We start from the raw sequence: 22,728 nt of genomic DNA, 5'->3' as shown, positions 1-22,728 counted from the left end.
CAGCATTGTGCCTTCCTTACTTCATGGCCCGCTTGGGAAGCCATTCCCGCTTTGGGGGCAGGAGACGGCAGGTCGGGCGGCCAGGGGTCGCCACTCAGATCCTGGCTTTAGCCCAGGACGGTCTGGAGGGAGGAGCAGAAGCTGGTGAGTAACCAGAGGCAAGACACCAGCAGCCGGGACAACGGGAAAGGGTAGCTCCAGTGCCAGAGACCTGGCAGTAGGGGAGGATGAAGGCCGATGACTACACATGTGGAGGTGGTTGGGGGATTGTCCAGAGCCTGTGCGTGGTAGCGTAGCGGTTAGTGTAATGCTATTACAGCACCAGCGACCTGGGTTCAATTCCAGCCGCTGTCTGTTAGGATTTTTTACGTTCTCCCCGTGTGTCTGCGTGGGTTTCCTCCGGGTGCTCCGGTTTCCTCCCACATTCCAAAGACGTACGGGTTAGGAAGTTGTGGGCGTGCTATGTTGGCGCCGGAAGCGTGGCGACACTTGCGGGCTGCCCCCAGAACACCCTACGCAAAAAGATGCATTTCACTGTGTGTTTCGATGTACATGTGACTAATAAAGATTTCTTATCTTATCTTAAGATGTCTGAGACCACTACCACATTCTTTGTTATAGATTCCAGCAGGGACTAGAAGTAGAGATGCTGCCTCACAGCTCCAGTGACCCGGGTTCAGTCCTGACTTTGGGTCCTGTCTATGTAGAGTTTGCACGCTCTCCCTTATGGATTTCCGCCAGGTGCTCCGGTTTCCTCCCACATCCCAAAGAGGTGTGCGGGTTGGTAGGTTAATTGGCTGCTGTAAATTGGCCTTAGTGTGTAGGTCAGTGGTAGAATCTGGGAGGTTTGATGAGAATGTGGGGCTAATAGGTTTGGCTGTTGCTGGACATGTTTATACATTTAGTGCAACACGCTGAGTTCTGTATTTTCTTCGTCCAACTCAGTTTTGCACTAACTCTGCACTAATTTTGTATTCTGTATATACCGTTTTTTGCACTATCTGTACTTGCACAATTTTTTTTGTTTGCGTTTATTGTATGTCTTCTGTTTTATGTATGTCCTCCGTTGTGTGAGACATTTCATTCCTCCGTGTGTTTTTATAGTATATTGGGTGAATGGCAATAAAACAACTTGAACTTGAGCAGGGAAAATTAGTGGGGGAATGGGACAGTGCTGAGAGTCAGCAGGACTAGATGGGCTCAATGGCCTCCTTCTATGTCATATGGAATATCCTACAACTGATCTCAGGCTAACTAGTCTGTAGTTCTCTCTCTCCCTCCATCCTTAAGTAGTGGGGTTGCACTTGCTACCTTCAGTTTTTGAGAACCATTCTTAAATCAATGGAAGTTTGCAAAGTGACAATCAGTCTCCATAAATTTCTCCACAAAATGCAGATCATCAGGTCCTGCGGATTTATTGATTTCCAGTTGCATTAATCACTCCAGTACTGTTTGTGTTATTAATGCTGAACTCCTACAGGTTTCTGCATCTTCTGCAGTGAAGACAGACACAAAATATTTAATTTCCCTGCCATTTCCTCCTTCCCCAATAGGCTGTCTCAGGCTGCAAGGGACCCACATGAACTATTGTCAATCATTTCATCTTTACGTATCTATGGAACATGAGGGTTTTGTTTTTGTGTCTCTTGCTGGATTACACTCACAGTCTACTTTCCCTTTCTGCGTCTATTTTTTGGTTCTCCTTTGCTGAAATGTTCCCAGCCCTTCGGCTTTCTGTCCTTGGCCTTTTCCTTTGATCTGTCACTACCCTTAACTTCTCTTGTGAGTGACAGGTGGATCACTTTTATATTTTTGTATTTGAGTGACACCTCTGCTGTAAACGGTGCATTAAGGCGTTACAGTCTCACTTTCACACAACCCTACTCGCACTTACCTTCAACCTGGACTGAACAGAGGACGTCCTTTGCGTTTCCCTCTTGCGATACTGGCCCAGTCTCTCCAATTGGTCAGGACGGTAGAAGATCCCCGAGGCCCATTTTAAGGCAGCTCCTCGGGCCAGCTTCTCAGCTTTCTCCAGCTCGGGCCATGCACTGTCTAACAGAAACAGAGCGGACAGAAGGTTCAAATAATTCCTTCCCTTCTAAGTATCGGAAGTTGTTCTATCTTTTAAATACCCGAAAGGCTATTTCGAATGGCCCTATTTCATTCACCACGTTGGCTTCTGACTAGTTGGTTTGGTGGTGGAGCCTGTTTGGGGGCTTCAAAATGGTTGGGTTGCCCTCTGTCCCTACTGCAAGCAGATTGGTTCCCCCTTACACTGAGGTCAAGGTCCAGAAGATGCACCAGCCACAGCTCTGTGTAGGTCGTGGAAGCGATGGCTGCTCGTGTTACACAGCACGGAAACAGGCCCTGCGGCCCAACTGGTCCATGCCGACCAAGTTGCCTAACTGAGCCAGTCCCAGTTCCTGCGTTTGGCCCACATCCCTCGAAACCCTTCCTATCCATGAACCTGTCCAAATGTATTTTAAATGTCGTAATTGTACCCGCCTCTCCCTCTTCTTCTGGCAGCTTGTTCCATCTACACATTATCCTCTGTGTGGAAAAAGTTGTCCCTCGATTCACTTTTAAATCTTTCTGCTTTCACTTTAAACCTATGCCCTCTAGTTTTGGACCCCCCTACCCTGGGGAACACACTGTGGCTGTTCACCTTATCTATGTCTCTTATAATTTTACAAACCTCCATAAGGTCACCCCTAACCTCCTATGCTCCAGAGAACAACGTCCTGGCCCATCCAGTCTCTCCTTATAACCCAAACCCTCCAACCCCAGTAACGTCCTTGTAAATATTTTTGCACCCTTTCCAGTCTAATGACATCTTTCTACAGCAGGGCGACCGGAACAGTACGCAGCACTCCAGATGTGGCCTTACCAATGTAACATGATGTCCCTGCTCCTGTACTCAGCGTCCTGACTGACGAAGGCAAGTGTGCCAAATGCCTTCTTCACCACCCTGTCTACCTGTGTCGCCACTTTCGAGGAACTATGTACCTGCACCCCTCGGTCTCTCTGTTCCACTCTTCCCAGGACCCTACCATTTACTGTGTAAGTCCTGCCCTGGTTTGTCTTACCAAAGTGGAACACCTCGCATTTATCCGAATTAAACTCCATCAGTCATTCCTCAGCCCACTGGCCCTGTTGATCAAGATCCCATTATAATCTAAGAGAACGTTTTTTGTCGTCCACTGTACTACACAGTTGTTGAGAGAAAACTCCAGTGTAATCTTATGCATCTCTCTGTAACCAATGGAGTTCCCATCCTCTTGCTGTTTGCACTACATTGTCTCAGACCTGTGACCAAGCAGCAGACCACATGACACCTACTGGGCAGCTCAGGCCAGCTGTCCAGCTTCACGTTGTGCCTGCCCCATGACTTTGATGGACGGACCCAGGAAGATGAAAACTATTCTGAACAGCAGGGACCTAAAGGTAAAGCAAGCCTTTCTTTCCCTCTAAGTACATGTTCAGTCTCCAAGGTCACCAGAAACCAAGCTGTACAGCAAAACTCACCCTGGATCACGTGGTACAAAGAATGCTAAAAATATAACAATGTAAAATAACTGCAGAACTATTGCATGACCCTTCTTATAAATGGAACAATTCAAATTCCATTAAGTGTTTTTTATTATTTTATTATTTTCCCTTTCCAGACGTTTCTAACAAAATCAAGTGTTATAAAGGTAGTGTAGCGGTTAGCGTAACACTATTACAGCACCGGCGACCCAGGTTGAATTCCAGCCGCTGTCTCTGTAAGGGGTTTGTATGTTCTCCCCGTCTCTGCGTGGGTTTCCTCCGGGTGCTCCAGTTTCCTCCCACATTCCAAAGACGTACGGGTTAGGAAGTTGTGGGCGTGCTATGCTGGCGCCAGAAGCGTGGAGACACTTGCGGGCTGCCCCCCAGAACACTCTACGCAAAAGATGCATTTCACTGTGTGTTTCGACGTACATGTGACTAATAAGGATATTTTGTCTGATACAAGAGATGAGAAGAGTCACCCTTGATCCTGACCGACAATGACACTAGAATGGCTTCTGCAACAGTAAAGGAGGAGGTACAGAAGCAACAGTCCATCAGCCCACCTTACATCCCGCGGAAACTAAGTTTCAGCCTCCTTCCTGCCTTTGGTGTTAACTGTAATAACCAGAAGCAATGAACGTGCATTGTTCAACCCGCAGTGGGCCAGGGGTTTGCTTTCTCCTTTGGACACACATTAGGTCGGCAGAGAGTCATGCTTCAAAAGTAAACTTAGTTTGTGCCTTTTCTTTTTTGTTCTGGGGACATGGGGAGCAGTGCCGAAGTATTTATTGCCCAGAAATTGTGTGCGATTTCTTGGCTCCTACTTCTGAAGAATCTTATTTTAAATGACAGAAATCCTGCCATCTGAATGATTTGAAACCTGATTTGTAAGCCCGAGGTTATGAGTTACAGTCGGAACCAGCCACAGTGGCACTGCAATATGATCATTAACTTAACAGCTAGAGGTTGTTGGTTGTTGCCTATTTGAAGTGGCCTTGAGGGTATCAGGAGGCAGTCCCACTGATGGCATGATAAGAGTTATAGGACCGTACAGCACAGAAACAGACCCTTCGGCCCACCACATCCGTGCTGACATTTTTCCCATTGACACTACTCCCATTTTCCCTCATTAGGTCGGTATCCTTCTACGCCTTGCCTACTTCAGTATCTGTCTACATGCTTCTTAAATGTAATAACTATATCTGTTTCCAGCACCTCCTCTGGCAATGCATTCCAAATATCATCCACTCTCTGCGTAAAAAAAACTTACACCCAAGGTCCCTTTAAAACTCCCACCTCTCACCTCAAACTTATGCCCTCTTGTTTTTGATACCCCTGCCATGGGGGGAAGGAGAGGGGGGGGAGGGAAGGAGAGGGGGGGAAGGAGAGGGGGGGAAGGAGAGGGGGGGAAGGAGAGGGGGGGAAGGAGAGGGGGGGAAGGAGAGGGGGGGAAGGAGAGGGGGGGAAGGAGAGGGGGGGAAGGAGAGGGGGGGAAGGAGAGGGGGGGAAGGAGAGGGGGGGAAGGAGAGGGGGGGAAGGAGAGGGGGGGGAAGGAGAGGGGGGGAAGGAGAGGGGGGGAAGGAGGGGGGGGAAGGAGAGGGGGGAAGGAGAGGGGGGGAAGGAGAGGGGGGAAAGGAGAGCGGGGGAAGGAGAGGGGGGGAAGGGGGGGGAAGAGGTGGGGGAGAGGGGAGGATGGAGAGAGAGGACGATGGAGAGAGAGAGGGAGAAGGGAGAGAGAGAGGGAAAATGAAGGAAAGGAAGAGAAAGATATATAGACAGATAGATTTGGATTAATATTGTTTCTTTCACAACCTCAGCACACCCCAGCATTGAATACAATCATCCTTCTAGTGTGGTCATACATTGTATTGTTATAAATTTTCTCACTAAACTCCTACAAACAACAAAGAGATAATAACTAGATAATTTATTTTAGCAATATTGTATGTGATAAATATTTGATTGGATGTTTTGCAGAACTCCCCTACTTCTATATTAAAAAAAAGTGTTGTGGGATCTTCCCTTTCACCCGAGAGGATAGATCAGGCCTTGGTTTAACATCCCATCAGAAAGATGGATGAGGGACATCACTGAAGTAGTCATGTTTTTACAACAGCACAGCAGCTTTTGTGGTCATTTCTTCTGTGGCATCAGCCCACAAATTACCAGATTTATTGGTTCAATTTCGAAACTAGCTGGAGTGCGATTGTAACTCATAACTTCGAGCTTGTAAGTCTGGTACCATCACCACCAGGCTGCTATACCCATGGACATAACTTTCACTTCTTATATATTGCTCTTCCTCAAATGGGGACATTTCAATGCACCTTGTACAATAGTCTGGGTCTGTCTGAATGATGGATACTTCCAACATCCCTCTGTAATTGTCAGCCCAGGCACAGTCAAGGGTAGGTGCTTAAGGGCTGCAGTAATTGTCTCAAGCATCCAGAGCTGAATGTGATTCCAGTCGGGACAAGCATGCACACACAAAGATGGAAAGAAACCCTGAAGAGTGAAACATACCTTGCTCTATTGACAGCATTAAAATGTGATTAATGTAAAGATTTTAACACATTTGTAAGGATTAAGATACTGAATTGAAATAAATGTGAAGGTTTATATTGGGTAACAAATAAAACACTTCATGCACAAGAACAATAGGCAAGAAGCCACAGCTACTGCGATAAAGAGGAAGCATTTGCATCTGCCCTTACAAAACCAGTTCAAAAATAACTCTAACTTCAACATCCTTTCATTTTTCTCCTTTGTGTGTGTGTGTGCCATCTGACAGGTTTCTGGTATTTCTCCCCTGTGGTTACTTCCCTTTAACTTCCTCCCCTCCTTTCCTGAAGTCGCTGACTCAATGCTTTGAGGACGGAACCCTTGGATCAGGATGTCGACAAGGTTGACATGTGCGGTGGAGAGTGTGAGGCCAGTCTGGAAAGTGGGTTGCAAGGGAAGTCGGTGACTGTTTCTCAAGTGTTAAGCCCAAACATTATTGAGAACTCATTAGCCAAGGAGGGCTCAAAAGCAGAGCCTTTTCAGTCGTGGGTCTCCTGGCAGAGAGGTTAGGAATGGGAGCAGCATTGCCAATACATAATCCAAGGTCAGCAAGCACACCTCTAACCACATGACCTCAAGCCCATGTGACCCCAACCCCAGTGAACACGTCACAGATTTAAGGATGGATATTCCCTGATTCCATGGACCAGGGAGGTCATGGCTGGAAATATCCGGTTCTCTCTCTCACAGATAACTTCCCGCAGCAGACAGATGGCTACGGGGACACAAGGCTGAATGGTTTGATTGTTTTTTTTCTCTGTTGCTCAGTAATCTGGCTGAAGTTGAAACAATGAGAGCCACATGATGCGTCAGCTGAGGGGGTAGTGTGCAATGATAGAGCCTTGGTCAGTCAACAATGAGAGAAGCTGATAGAGAGACACCAGGAAACATTGTTACATTCAACCATGGCAGTGGAGGTCAAAGATTTCAAGAAGATCGAGTCTTCTTCCCAAATCCAGATTAGTCAAGAGGCCACAAAACCAAGTAATATGCTTGGTTCATTCTTTTTATTCTCTCATAATTTTATGTTGCAGTTGGACAAGAAGTTGGTGAGACCGTACCAGGGGTATCGTGTACAGAACTGGCCGCCCTGTTATAGGAAAGCTATAATTAAACTGGGAAGAGCGCAGAGAAGATTTAACAAGGATGCTGCCAGGACTCGAGGGCCTGAGTTATAGGGAGAGGTTGGGCAGGCTGGGACTTTATTCCTTGGAGCGTAGGAGAATGAGGGGAGTCCTTAAAGAGGTGTATAAAATCAAGAGGAGCATGGACAGGGTGAACACACACAGTCTTTTTCCCAGAGAAAGGGAATCAAAAACTAGGGGGCATAGGTGAGAGGTGAAAGATTTAAAAGGGACCAGAGGGGCAACTTCTTCACACAGAGGGTGGTCCGTACGTGGAACGAGCTTCCAGAGGAAGTGGTTGAGGCAGGGATGATAACGACATTTAAAAGACATTTGGATAAATACATGGATGGGAGGGGTTAAGAGGGATAGGGGCCAAAGGCGGGCAAATGAGACTAGCTCGGTGGGCACCATGGTCGGCATGGATGAGTTGGGCTGAAGGGCCTGTTTCTGCGCTGTATTAGTGTATGACTCCCATGGGCTCTGAGGCCACTGGGCATTTAACCCATGCCTTTCTGACCTGAGGAAGTGATGGTGAGCTGCTTTCTTAAACCACTTCAGTGCTTGTGGTGAAAGAAATCCCTCTGAACTCCTCGGGAGGGAATTCCAGGACTTTGCCCGGCAACGGTGAAGGAATAGCGAAAGATTTCCAGGTGACTTCGATGCTTGCCTTTTGTTCCTCAGAGTTTCTGTCCCCCGTTGAGGGAGGGATAGTGGGGTTTCCTGGACTCCGGCCAGTCCACACCCATTGCCCGAGCAGGCCCATCAACTGGACGCTGGCTAACGAACTACAAGGGGCATCATAATCAGGCCTGACTTTCATCTTGCCACCCATTCTCCCCGCCCCCAAAACCCTGACTGAGGGCACTTGCACCAGACCTTCGGCTGGTGTCAACAGGAGGGCCTCCAGAGGCACGAGCCATGGCTGGAGTCCCAGCTACCACTGCCCAGACATAGCCTGCTAATCGCCATATATCAAGGCAAGTGGGTTACATGTGGATTATAAATGGTGCCCTACCATCTAGCCCACTAGTACTGAACGTTGTTGATACTGAAAAGGCGAGATTCCTTTGAATCACTGTCCCAAAGTAGCCAAGGTGCATGGGATGTCTTGCCAGTTGCCAGATGGCATCGATGACTTGTACAAATTGTTTGCCATGGCTCAGGGATTCTGCCTTGCCGCTTACAAGGTTTAATTGAACAGTTAAAGAGTTTGGAAAGGGGAATATTATATACAACACCATCACGTCCTTCCTATAGTGCGGTGCCCAGGACGGCGCGTAGATCTCCAGCTGAGGTCTGACCAAGGTTTAATGAAGTTGGAGCATAACCTCCCCACTCTTGTTTCTTGTTCTTGGAGATTAAAGAAGCATTAATCAAAAATAACGGATGTCCTACAGTGAGGAGGGTGCCACTCAGGAGGAAGAAAATAATGCCTCACTGGGGGATGGGGGTGGAGATTCTACCCTTCAGTCAGGAGTGCCTCGAGGTTTCAAGCCGCTGCCGCCTCCAGTCTCGGGGGAAGGTTTGCCAACTCTCCTTGATCGATTGGAGTCTCCCTGAATATAAAGGTTACCCCCTCTAGTACGGTGTAATTCCAGCTCAAGAAACAACAACAAAAAAATACTTTGAACTCTTGTTTGTCAGTTGCAAAAATATTGGAGCAAACAAAAATACAAACTTCTGGAGGAACTCAGCGGGTCAGGCAGCATCTGTGAAAGTAAAGGGACGGTCGATGTTTTGGATCGAGACCCTGCATCAGGATCTTCCATCGCCTTGCCTCCACAGATGTTGCTTGACCTGCTGAGTTCCACCAGCAGTTTGTTTCTTTTTTTAAACACTGCAGATTCCGGTATTTGCAGTTCTTTGTGTCTCTAAAAACAAAATTGGAGATGTATGAAAGGTCACTTAACAGAACTTGGCAACTTGGAGACTGGGGGCAGTGTGGAGAAGTCTCGAGGAAATGCCGACTCAGTGTTGGCAGCCGTTGTTGGTACACAACGCCCGTCAGACACAAAACAGGCCTTTAGACTCATCTGCAAGAATACAGGAAACCTGTACACCACAGCTTCAGGTAATCACACACAATTAAGTCTTACAAGTAGCCTCCATCTAAAATTTACTGTAAGTATTTACCTTGTTTCTTCCTTAACCTTAGCAGTGGGCTTTGGCTTAGCAATGAGCAGTGGCTGATCCATTTCAGACCGGTGTGGGCAGCTGAAAAGATCTCATCATGCCAGAGGCACTTGGCTGGTAATTTAACATGGTCAGTATCAGGCACTGAATCACGCAGTATAGGATGCTGCAGGTTATACCGAGCCAGGAAGCTCCCAGGGCTGTATTTATGTGAAGAGTGGGCTCTGGAATAAACATGCTCATATTCCCCTACAGAGGCACCTCATCAATCTTCTGATCACTCAGTGCTGCCACTTGCTCCATTATTCAGACATTACAAGATTAAAAGAACACATTCAGTCTGAGGTGCATAATTCCAAAGCCATTACTTAGCAGTTCAAGCACAACCTCCAGGGATAAATGGAAGAGAAAAATTTGCATTAAAAGCAATTCTGGGATCTGTCGTCACCCAACCAGTCTTATGTAAATTTGTGCAGCAGTTTGTGTCACCAATTTACTAATTGCATTTAATAGGTTGCAGGTCAGGCATGGCACCGATCATATCCCTTAAAGAGTATATTACTCAAAGAAGCCGCAAGTAGCATTGGTGCTTTGTATATAGAATGTATTAACTGGTTGACGCCACAAACATATAGACTTGACAACACTGTCAATGCAAAGGAAGCCATGTACTGTTTGCATTTCTTGTATATTTTGTAATGAATAAATTCTATATCCGAAATAAAAATAAATATGCCTTTATTCAAACTTCTGAACAGCACCTTCACCCCCTGTGAATACTTTTCCCCATATCTTGCACCATAGAATCACACAGCACAGAATCAGGCCCATTGTCCCACCTTCAAACACCCATTTACACCTGTCCCATTTTATTCTCCCCACATATCACTCAACTCTCTCCAGTGACCAATTAACCTACTAACCCGCACGAGTTTGGGATGTGGGGGGAAACCAGAACACCTGGGAAAAACCCATAGAGTCATGCAGCCCGGAAGCATGCCCTTCAGCCCAACTGGTCCATGCCGACACAGATTCCCATCTAAGCTGGTCCCATTTGCCCGTGTTTGGCCCATATCCCTCTTAAATCTTTCCTATCCATGTACCTGTCCAAGTGTCTTTTAAAGGTTGTTAATGTACCTGCCTCAACCACTTCCACTGGCAGCTCACTTCACATACGGATCACCCTTGGGTGATAAAGTTGGCCCTCAGGTTCCAATTAAATCTCTCCCCTCTGGCCTTAAGCCTGTGCTCTCCAGTTCTCAATTCCCCAACCCTGGGAAAAAGACTGTGTGCATTCACCCTTGCTATGCCCCTCATAATGTTAACCATCTCCATAAGATCACCCCTCATCTTCCTACTCTCCAATGAAAAAATTCCCAATCTGCTTAACTTTTCTCCATAACTCAGTCCCTCGAGTCCTGGTAACATCCTTGTAAATCTCTGCACTCTTTCCTATAGCAGAGTGGCCAAAACTGAACACAACGCTCCAAATGCGGCCTTACCGACATCTTGTACGACTGCAACGTAACATCCCAACTTCTATGCTCAATGCCCCGACTGATGAAGGCCAATGTGCCAGACACCTTCTTCACCTCCCTGTCTACCTGCAACGCCACTTTCGGGGAAGCATGTACTTGCACTCCTTGGTCCTTCTGTTCTACAACACTCCCCAGGGGAGAACGTGCAGACTCCACACAGGCAGCAGCCAAGGTCAGGAATGGAGTTAGGTTGCAGAAGCTGTGAGGCAGCTGTGCCACTGTGCCGTCCTCTTCAACTTCTGCTAATTAGGAGCAATTTACTAATGGGGGACCAGACTCACCAGCAAGTGGATCCTTCGACATCAGACAGGATCCATGCAGAGGAAAACAAAGAAAACTCCAGTGAAGGCAAAGCTCTCACCCTACTGTATACCAATTCTGGAAACCCATTCAATTATTTCAGGCAATTTTCAAAGTAGCTGGCATTCAAGTGGATATTGTCTTCATTTACCAAAATCTATTCACACATGGGGTCTCTGGAGCAATGACTCAATAGCCTATGAATCCAAACTAATCAAATTAACGTACGTTTCACAGTTCATGCCAGCAAATGTGAAAATATATCCCCTGAAGTATTAAAAGTAAGTTAATGCCTCAATCTGATGACTACTGAGAAGTTATTCAATCATCAAATCTACTTGCTTTAATAACAAAGAAATGGTAGTGTTTTAAATGAAGGATACAGCTAGGATTCTCATCCTCTGGTTCACACTGTAAGGTAAAGGCAGGCAGACAGGGATCTGTGAGGAGGAACTCAAAACAGCTCCAGTATTTGGGATATTCCTTTAATATTCAGAAACTTTATGAATTCGGTAAAACTGGTATTGAGCTTTCAGAATTTTTGTTGCATTTTTCTACTTTGGTTCACAGTTTAAACTGACTAAATCAAATTACCAGTTTTAACACGGTAGTATAGCGGTTAGCATAACATTTTACAGCACCAGCGACCCGGCTTCAAATCCGGCCACTGTCTGTAAGGAGTTTGTACGTTCTCCCCGTGTCTGGGTGGGTTTCCTCCGGGTGCTCCGGTTTCCTCCCACATTCCAAAGGCGTACGGGTTAGGAAGTTGTGGGCGTGCTATGTTGGCGCCGGAAGCGTGGCGACACTTGCGGGCTGCCCTCAGAACACCCTACACAAGGATGCATTTCACTGTGCGTTTCGATGTACATGTGACTAATAAAGCTACCTTATCTTATGTACTGACACGGTTGCACTTTCTTCTTTTTAACAAGGGATCTCCTCACAGTTATTGTTAACATTTATGAAAGGTTGGACTTCCAGAGCAAAATTCCATGGGCCTCGAGCTGAGTTTAGATAATCGGATGGATTAGCCATTGGCTCCCCCAGAAACTGGTTCTTGATCTTGTGCACGAAACACTGAACATAGGAACATGTGCACCTTGAACTCCATTTCCAAAATCGAATTCCACTCGAGTCATGGACGGCACTGTGCTGCAGCAGTTACAGCTCTGGTGAGCTGGGCTCGATCTTGACTTCAGATGTTGCCTGTGTGGAGTTTGCACGTTCTCCCTGTGACTGTGTGGGCTTCCCACAGGTGCTCCAGTTTCCTCCCACGTCCCAAAGATGTGCGGGGTTAGTAGGTTTATTGCCCACTGTAAGTTACCCCTGGTAACTTACAGTATATCATTAGGGGCACATATGAGGGAATAGGTTACAAGGAAAATAGGCAGATAATGGGAAAGTTCTGAAAGCCAACATAGACACAATGGGCTGAATGGCCTTCTTGCCGGTCTTAAGGAAATATGAAATAATGAGGGTGGAACCAAAAATCAGAAGCAGAGGTTAATAGTCACACCCTACCAATATTTCACCCTCTACACATGGTGACAAAGGACTAGAAAAACTAACAGAAGGGAAGTTTATTGCCTGTGTCACCTTTAGCATCCATGTACTCCCAGCATGTGAAACTTTGGTTAGAATTGCAAATATGTATAAAAATAAGACAACTTGTATTTACATTGCACTTACTGTATTGGGAGGTAGTAAGGCAGGTGACTGAAAGCTTCCGAGACACAAGAGACTGCAGATGTTGGAATCTGGAGCAAAAACTAAACCAAAGGAAGAAATCAGCGGGTCAGGCAGCATCTGTGGTGGCAGAGTGATGGCTGACGTTTCCGGCTCAGTCCCTGCATCAGGACTGATTGAAAGGTTCAGTGGAGAGATTTTAAAGGGAGGAGAGGGAGGCCGAGGGGTTTAGGGAGGGCATTTCAGAGGTTAGAGCCCAGAAAGCTTAGCTGCCAGTGGTGGATCAGAAGAGATCAGGGGTGTCGGAGAGGGGAGGGTGGCAAGAACTTATAGTTGTATCTCAGCCTGGTACGCCAACTGCTCTGGTCTGCGCTGACAGAACCTGCAGGGAGTGGGACACACTGCCCAGTCCGTCACAGGATCGTCACCTCCTTCCATCCAGTCCATCTTCACGGTGCGCTGCTTCAGGAAGGCTAACAGTATTGCCAAGGATGCCTGTCCCCCTGGCCGTTCCCTTTGCTCTCTTCTACCGCTGAGTAGAAGATACAGGAGCTCGAAAGCCCGGACGACCAGACTCAAGAACAGCTTCTTCCCCACTGCTGTCAGACTTCTGAACCACTCACCTTGTTCACATCCCCTTCCCGGCGGGGCTGCCACCTTCTGCTTTGTTGCAGCTATACAGAACGTTAGATAGGCTGCACAAGAGTATTGTGTGCACATCTGGTCGCCCCATTACATGTGGAGCCTTTGGAGAGGTTTAACAGGATGCTGCCTGGATTAGAGGGTATGAGCTATAAGGAGAGGTTGGACAACCTTGGGTTGTTTTCTCTGGAGCATCAGAGTTTGAGGGGAGACCAGACAGAAGTTTATAAAATTATGAGAGGCAGAGACAGGGTAGACAGCCAGAGTCTTTTTCCCAGGATAGAAATGTCAAGTACTAGAGGAGATGCATTTAAGGTGTGAGGGGGAAAGTTTTTTTTACGCAGAGTGGAAGAGGCCTGGAACGGGCTGCCAGGGGTAGTAGTGGAAGCAGGGCGGAGGGGGGTCAGTCGCCGGTGTGCGTGCGCACCCAGCTGGCGGACCTCCGCCTCCGGGCGCTGCAGAGGTACCTGTACGCGGAGAATCCCCCACGGTGGCACGCGCTGGCCACCTACTTCCTCCACCGGGGACGCTGCCTCCGGGAGGGGGCGCGTCTCCCGGCGGAGGGCATCGGCCAAGCCGCCCCGCGGGAACTGCCCGGGTTCTACCGGGATCTGATGCGGGTGTGAGGCACGGTGTCGCCCGGCGAGCACGCGGCCGCTCCCCCTCCGGTCGTGGCGGGCACCGGGGGGGTCCCAGCTGCGCCGGCGCCGGCCCCGCCGGAGTTGCTTGTCGGGCCCAGGGCCCGGCGTCTCTCGCGGGAGGCGGCGCGGCACAATCTGAGCCGCCTGGCGGACACGCCGACGGTGCCGTTCCACGAGGCACCGAGGCGGTTCTTGTACGGGCTGTTCCTGCACACCTTTCACTTCCTCGCCCTGGTCTGCCGGCCGGACATGCCGTGGCGGTCCGTCTTGCCGGTGGGCAGCGAGGGCGGTCCCCGGTGGGGGTCTCTGTACGCGGGAGTCCTCCCGCTGTACATTGGGGACCTGGGGTGGAGGGTGTTGCACCGGGCCGTGCCGTGCAACCGATTCTTGAGCCGGTTCACCGACACCCCAGCTGCCTGTCACTTCTGTGGCCGGGAGGAGACGGTGTACCACACGTACGCGGAGTGCGAGAGGTTGCAGCCCCTCTTCGAGTATCTGCGGGGGCTGCTGCTGAAGTTCTGGTTGCACTTCAGCCCGGCGCTGTTGGTCTATGGGCACCTGGTGTGGAGCGGGGAGGGGCGCGCGGCAGATCTCCTGCTGGGCCTGGCCAAGCTGGCCATCCATGGGACGCGTCGGCGGGCGGCCGAGGGTCCCGGCAGGTCGGCCTGCCTGCCCGTCTTCTGCACTTACGTGCGTGCTCGGGTGCGTCTAGAGAGGGAGCACACGGTTTCCGCGGGCACCCTAGCCGAGTTCCGTGCTCGGTGGGCCCCTCAGGGGATCGCGTGTGTCGTGGACGGTATGGACGCGATTCTTATTTGAAGTGTCGCGTTGACGGGTGTAGAGTCACGTGTGTGTTTCGGTAGTATTAGTTTGCATTCTCTACCGTAGTATGTCTTTGCGTAGTTTCTTCTTTTCTGTATTAGATATAGTGTATTGACACTGGTTGTCTTTTGTAGTGCTTTTCGTGAATAAACGTTTATTATATTAAAAAAAAGGGGCAGTGCGGGAGTTCCGCGCTCGGTGGGCCCCTCAGGGGATCGTGTGTGTGGTGGACGAGACAGACGCGATTCTGGTGTGAAGTGTCGTGCGTTTTGCGGTTGCGGGCGTAGCGTTGCGCAGGTATTGGTTTCGGCCGGGTTGTTTCTTTCTGTACTCGATGTAGCGTGTTTGCTGTTGGTTGTTTTGTAGTGTTTTTTAACGAATAAACATTTTGTACAAAAAAAAGTAGTGGAAGCAGATACAATAGTGATGTTTAAGAGGCTGTTAGAGAGACACATCAATGTGCAGGGATGGAGGGATATGGATTGTGTGCTGGCAGAAGAGATTTAGTTTAATTTGGTATCGTGCTTGGCACACACGTCATGGGCCAAAGGGCCTGTTCCTGTGCTGTACTGTTCTATGTTCTATGTTCTCGAATCCTTAATCCTACCTCTTCTGTTATTCTTACTTCAGCATTTCTTTTGCACTACCTCAGTTTGCACCACTATACGCTGAACCATTCTGCAGTTTTGCACTCATCGCTGTATTTATTGTTACCATGCGCACTGTTTATTCTGTGAGCTTCATGCAAGCAAGGAATTTCATTGTGCCTCGGTGTATGTGACAGTAAACTAGTCTGAGTCTGAATCTGAATGCAAGTCCTCGGAGGGCTGTGGTATTAGAAGCAGGTTACACATACTGAGACCATAACTTTGAGTCAATGCCAACCCATATCAAGGGGCACAAATGCCCTTCTTATAAAGGATACCTTTTCAACAAGAATGTAAATGTAGAACTGTGCCAGAGGCTCTCACTCAAGCTGGATGCGAATATAAATCCTTCAGACAAACATCAAGGGTCTACTCCCCACCCAAATCTCCTTCTCGATACGAGTTTGGATAATGCAAAAAGAGCAGTCAGCCACTCCACATCAGTCAGTTAATCTAAAACAAACTGCTTCACATGCAGCAGGCCGTCAGTGCTGAAGGAACCGCACGACAGCATGCTGTGGAGCTAATGCATCAGTCAGCGCAAATGAAATCATTCTTTGCTGAAATCACTCCACAGCCAAGATCGATATTGAGCAAGAGGACAGCAAAGGTCACTAATGACAGCCTAGCAACACATGAAAGGAAACGGATTATTTACCGTCGCTGAATGCATCTTATGCCTTGGAAAATTAACAGAAGTTTCCCTCTCCAGTCTCCTTAAAGTGACACTGTATCAGTGAGGAAGTGTGTGGAACTTGGTGTGCAGGGAATGCGAGAAGCTATGCATTACACCTGTCACACACATCAAGTGTATTGCAGTTATATAAGATGTGGGTGAGGCCGCACTTGGAGTATCGTGCACAGTTTTGGTCACCATGTTATAGCAAAGGTGTTGTTAAACTAGAAAGAGTGCAGAAAATATTTACCAGGATGTTGCCTGGACTTGGGGGCCTGAGTTACAAGGAGAGGTTGTGTAGACTAGGACATTATTCCCCGGAATGTAGGAAATTGAGGGGTGACCTGACAGAGGTGAGGGGCATAGGCAGGTACTTTTCCCAGGGAGGGGGTGCTAAAAACAAGAGGACATGGGTTTAAGATCAGAGGCGAGAGATTTAAAAGGGACATCAGGGGCAGTTTCTTCACGCAAAGGGTGGTGCGTATTTGGAATGAGCTGCCGGAATGTGTTTGAGGTCAGCACATTAGCAACGTTTAAAAGCCATCCAGATAAGTACATGGATAGGAGAGGCTTAGAGGGCTATGGGCCAAACGCAAGCAGATGGCACCAGCTCGCTGGGCAACACAGTCGGCATGGACGAGTTGGGCTGAAGAGCCCGTTTCCATGCTGTAAGACTCTATGACTGTATGATGTGGGTGTACTTACCATTCCTGCTTTTGCATGCTTGAGTGCGTACATCAGTGTTACTGGATGGAAAATTGGGCATGTGCCTGAATTGCTGCTTTGTGTGTAGATCTCTGCTGGAAATACCCAAAATGATAACTTTACTCCAAAGACTTGAGCACCAACACTCCAGTGAGGAACTGAGTGAGTGCTGCCTTGTCAGAGGTGCTGTTTTGAACTGACTTCAAGACAAAGCTTGATCTGCTCTCTCGAAACATTTCCAGCCTCCTGACCAATAGTTATCTCTCAGTTAACAGAAAGCAGATCATTTGACCATTTCCGCACTGCTGTTTGTGGGAGATTGTGTGTAAAAATTGGCTGCTGCTTTTCTCACCTTATAACAGGTGCTACTCATCATTAGCTGTGTAGTAGTCTGGGTTGGAGGTTGTGTAAGGCGCTTTATAAATTAATGGCCCTCTCACGCGTTGACCTCTGACAAGTCTGTTTAAAAATCGCCAAGAAAACCCTTGCCAAGTTTTCTGAGATACTGATGGACCCTTGACTTTGATCACACTGAAAGCAACATTCAGCCCACGAGAAACAAGAAAGGGGAAAGGAATGAGGCAGAAGACAAACAAGGAGGGAGGAGGGAGGGGACCAGGAGAAAGGTTGTGAGAAAGAAGGGGAAGGGGAGGGGAAGAGAGAAATAAAACGAGATTGATTAAAGGGGGGGTGCAGCTTGTGAAAGGGAGGAGGGAGGACATGAGAAAAAGAGTGAAAACGATGGGGTTACAGGGAATGAGAAAGGAAGACAAAAAGAAAGCAGCAGCTTGGAGTACAGCGGATACAGATGGCACCAGCCCTTGGCAAAGTCATCCAATATTCTCCTGTCAGCAGGCATTCGAGACATCCTGCTGTTCGACTGTACGGAGTCTAGCACTGTTGTGGCGTATGTGGTGCTATCACTAATTACTAGCCCCTCCTCAAATGCTGCAGTCTCTCCTCTCCTGGAGGCACCGGCTGACTCTTTATAGGCATCAGTCTCATGCCTGGCAACTTCTCAGCCAAGTGACTATTAATTATATGAGATTAAGGTTGTCAGGAGGAAATTCAATTGTGTGGGGAGTCACAGCCAAGCCTGATCCTATCATCACCTCACAGAGAAAGGTGCAGGGTGTTCAATAGTTTCTATTGTCAGATAGAGATATTTCTAATTTTAGAGATCTAAAACCCTCATTAATCATCCAGACCAAAAGCAGCTAACTCTGTGCAGACAATAGTTTACTCCTCAATATTAAACTCAAATGGTTCAATCAATTCATGCAAGCCAGATATACAACTCACCTTGATCATTCTGTAAGCAATACATAAAACAGTGAATATACATTCAACAAAATTCAGATGCCGAATGTTTTAAGAAAGCACAAGTTATCATTTTAGGTGAAGTTGGCTTTGGGAGTGGGGGGCAAGAGGGGGCCACAATGTAAATCGATAAAGCTGCAGTTCAGGGGAAGAGTTCACGAAAGTGTTGGATGAAAAAAGTTCTGGATAAACCCTTAAAGGGCAAGAGACACACAAGAGACCGCAGATGCTATAATCTGGTGCAACAAACAATCTGCTGGAGGAGCCTGCTTCCTTCCCCTACCTCACAGATGCTGCTTCACCTGCTGAGTTCCTCCAGCAGAATTTTTGCTGTTTAAAGCACAAGAGCTCTACTGAAAAAAAATTAGAGCCTACATCAATAAACCCAGGGAAGAAGCTATAAAGTGGCAAAAAAAAAGAGGCAAGTGTGGAAAAGGATAACTAAAGAAAATCTTTTAAGGACATCAAGGCAAAATGAAAGATCTTTACAAATATATTAAGAGAAAGAGGGTAAGATGGTGTTTCGTGTGAGCCCCTTAACGGAGGGGTGGATGAATAAATGTGAAACTATAATTAGAAGTTGGGAAGTGGGAGGCTTGCTGATGAGTTGCATTGTATCAGACTTCATAGAAGAGAATGAGAGTAATATACTCTCAACAATGGTAGGCCCCTTAATAACATTGGGGTACAGAGGGATCTTGGGGTCCAGGTCCATAGTTCACTGAAAGTGGCTACTCAAGTGGATAAGGTGGTAAAGAAGGCATACGATACACTTGCCTTCATTGGTAGGGGTGTTGGGTATAAGAGTAAGAAAGCTGTATAAAACTTTAGTCAGACCACACTTGGAGTATTGTGTGCACTTCCGGTCACCCCGTTACAGGAACGATGTGGAGTCTGTGGAAAGGGTGCAGAAGAGGTTTACCAGGATCTTGCCTGGATTAGAGGGTATGAGCTTTAAGGAAAGGTTGGACAAAATTGGGTTGTTCTCCCTAGACTGTAGGAGGCAGAAGGGAGACCTGATAGAGGTTTTTAAAATCATGAGAGCATAGAAAGAGTAGATGGTCAGAATCTGTTCTCCAGGGCAGAAATGTCAAACACCAGAGGGCGTGCTTTTAAGGTTAGAGGGATGAAGTTTAAAGGTGACGTGAGCGGCAAGGTTTTGTTTACGCAGAGAGTGGTAGGTGCCTGGAATGGGTTACCAAGGGTAGCAGTGGAAGCAGGCAGTTTGGTGGAGTTTAAGAGGTTTTTAGATAGACACGTGAATATGATGGGAATGGAGGGATATGGGTGACACGCAGGAGGAGGACACTTAGTATAAATTGGCATCAAGAACAGCACAACATCGTGGGCTGAATGGCCTGTCCAGTGCTGTACTGTTCTATGTAGTAAAGATCCAAATAAAACTACAAATAAATCAAGGGAGGAAGCAACTGGATCCAGCATCAGTAAGTACTGAAGAACGAGATATCCATCAGCAGGCAATAATAATTCAGACAAGTTATCAGCAAGAACTGTTATTGAACCTAAGCTCCATCCTCACAATACTGTTGCTATCGACACTCCATCAGCAAATGGTAGCCCATTACTTAGTAGCCTTGGTTCAGAGAACCCTTCAGCAAGTACTACAGATTCAAATACTCCATCAGCCATACTGCAAATCAGTCACTCAGTTAACCAACACTACAGGGTCAGGTACCCCATTAGCATAGACAGCAGCTTCAGATACTGCATCACCGAGGATTACATGTTCAGAGAGTCAACCCACAGCTCCTGTGGGTTCACATCCTCAAGCAGTAAGTGCTACTGTTTAAGATACTGCTCCTGAACGTAATAAGTCCTGGTTTTTTTTCATGGGCAGGTACTATTTGTTTAGGTACTGCATAAGCAAGTATTATGGACTGAGCATTTCATCAGTAATTAATGGCACTCCATCTATTAGTTCTCCAAGTCAGACAACTCTATGAAAAACCATTTTGCAGAGAAATAGATAATTAATATCTACCATCGGCTGGGGCCTCCAACAAAATGCCCTGCCAGCAAGTAATTAGTTATTCCACAAGTAACACAATGGATTCGGATGCTTCATTAAGTGACAAAAGGCAGCCATCAATTTCAACCGCTGCCTTAGGTTGGAATACTTCTCCCAAAATAAGGTGCATGGAGGCACGCCATTGACTGCTTCACCTGGGCTTATCAACAGGTACACTAAACAGGGATCTTCCCTGCAACAGAAGTATGTGCTCAGTACTCACTGCAGACTTTTTCTTGGATGTTTCAACTGCTTAATTCTTTGTAGTTCTATACCGCCTGGCATGTTGACGTTTCATGGACCCTGGACAGTTTGGAGACTACTGTTTACATATGGTTAATAATAGTCTGGAAAAGGCATCACATCTAATCCTGGCCATGAGATCCCTAATGGAAGTTCTCCGACAATACAATACATATTCATTTCCGTCCAGTTTCCTGTCTATATTTTTTTAAATAGAAATACATTATCTGTGTGTCAGGCTCACTGGTCGCGCCTGAGACCAACCCACTATAGTCCAAATCCCACAACAGGACCCGAGCATCTAACTGGACCAATGCACCAGCTGAGGTAGTGCCTCCCGAGTGGGAAAGGCAGATTTGGCTAATGAGGTGACACTATAAAACAATTTCAAGTTCAAATCAAAATTCCTTCAAGCAAACCTTCCAAACAAAAACTCGCCGTGCACCAACCAGCCCCTGTGGCACCCTGGTGCGTAGGGCACACCCCAAACAAAAACTTTCTGTGCCTTTCTACGATGAGGTTCCGCACCTACGCACGATGCAGGAGGAACTCAGCGGGTCAGGTAGCATCTGTGGAGGGAAATGGACAATCGACATTTCGGGTTGGGACCCTTCATCTGGACATAACTCTGTCCACTGCAGACTACTGAACCTGGACAAGAGAAGCACAAATATTCCGACCAGCCCCGTCTCGCTTCCTCCACCAAATTGGCATCCAGATGTCCTCCCTGTTAAATATTTGCAAGGGCAGGAGGTGGATTATTGCCAGGGTAAAGCTGATGGGAGAGTCAGGTCTTTGGAGAGTGTGGATGGGTCACAGAGGGGGAGGGAGGGAGAGAGGGGAGGGCAGGGGAGAGGGCAGGGGAGAGGGGAGGGGAGGGGAGGGGAGAGGGGAGGGGAGGGGAGGGGAGGGGAGGGGAGGGAGGGAGGGATGGAAGGAGGGGGGGAGGGAGGGAGGGAGGGAGAGGGGGGAGGGAGGGAGGGAGGGAGGGAGAGGGGGAGGGAGGGAGGGAGGGAGGGAGGGGGCCGGGAAGGAGAGGGGGGGGAGGGGGGGAGGGAGGGAGGGAAGGAGGGGGGGAGGGAGGGAGGGAGGGAAGGAGGGGGGGAGGGAGGGAGGGAAGGAGGGGGGGAGGGGGGGAGGGAGGGAGGGAAGGAGGGGGGGAGGGAGGGAGGGGGGGAGGGAGGGAGGGAAGGAGAGGGGGGAGGGAGGGAAGGAGAGGGGGGAGGGAGGGAAGGAGAGGGGGGAGGGAGGGAAGGAGAGGGGGGAGGGAGGGAGGGATGGAAGGAGAGGGGGGAGGGAGGGAGGGAGAGAAGGAGGGGGGAGGGAAGGAGAGGGGGGAGGGAAGGAGAGGGGGGAGGGAGGGAGGGAAGGAGAGGGGGGAGGGAGGGAAGGAGAGGGGGGAGGGAGGGAGGGAGAGAGGGAGGGAGGGAGGGAGGGAAGGAGAGGGGGGAGGGAGGGAAGGAGAGGGGGGAGGGAGGGAGGGAAGGAGAGGGGGGAGGGAAGGAGGGAAGGAGAGGGGGGAGGGAAGGAGGGAAGGAGAGGGGGAGGGAAGGAGGGAAGGAGAGGGGGGAGGGAGGGAGGGAAGGAGAGGGTGGAGGGAGGGAGGGAAGGAGAGGGGGGAGGGAGGGAGGGACGGAGAGCGGGGAGGGAGTTAGGGAAGGAGAGGGGGGAGGGAGGGAGGGAAGGAGAGGGGGAGAGAGGGAAGGAGAGGGGGAAAGAGAGAGGGGGAGGGAGGGAAGGTAAGAGGGGAGAGAGGGGAGGGAAGGAGGGAAGGGGAGAGGGAGGGGGGAGGGAGCGGGGAGGAGGGAGGAGGGAGGGAGGGAGAGAGGGAGGAGGGAGGGAGCGGGGAGGAGGGAGGAGGGAGGGAGGGAGAGAGGGAGGAGGGAGGGAGGGAGAGAGGGAGGAGGGAGAGAGGGAGGAGGGAGGGAGGGAGAGAGGGAGGGAGGGAGGGAGGGAGAGAGGGAGGGAGGGAGGGATGTAGGTAGAGAGGGAGGGAGGGAGGGAGAGAGGGAGGGAGGGAGATAGGTAGGGAGAGAGGGAGAGAGGGAGGGAGAGAGGGAGGGAGGGAGTGAGGGAGAGAGGGAGGAGGGAGGGAGGGAGAGAGGGAGGAGGAGGGAGGGAGA

At 48.8% G+C, this 22,728-nt stretch overlaps 1 protein-coding gene across 3 annotated transcripts in view; it reads right to left on the bottom strand.

Moving 5' to 3' along the window:
• Positions 1 to 22,728, bottom strand: part of exoc3l1 (exocyst complex component 3-like 1) — a 70,009-nt gene that overhangs the window by 44,987 nt on the left and 2,294 nt on the right. For all 3 annotated transcript variants that reach the window (XM_052028313.1, XM_052028315.1, XM_052028314.1), the window contains one exon: positions 1,895 to 2,055. In XM_052028313.1, coding sequence (XP_051884273.1) covers positions 1,895 to 2,055 — 161 coding nt within the window. The remainder of the gene's footprint in view (positions 1 to 1,894; positions 2,056 to 22,728) is intronic.

This window comes from Pristis pectinata, chromosome 13, assembly GCF_009764475.1.
Source record: "Pristis pectinata isolate sPriPec2 chromosome 13, sPriPec2.1.pri, whole genome shotgun sequence".
In the NCBI taxonomy this organism is placed as follows: Eukaryota; Metazoa; Chordata; class Chondrichthyes; order Rhinopristiformes; family Pristidae; genus Pristis; species Pristis pectinata.
Note: the sequence above shows the minus strand (reverse complement) of the source record. Positions and strands in the feature narration are given on the sequence as shown.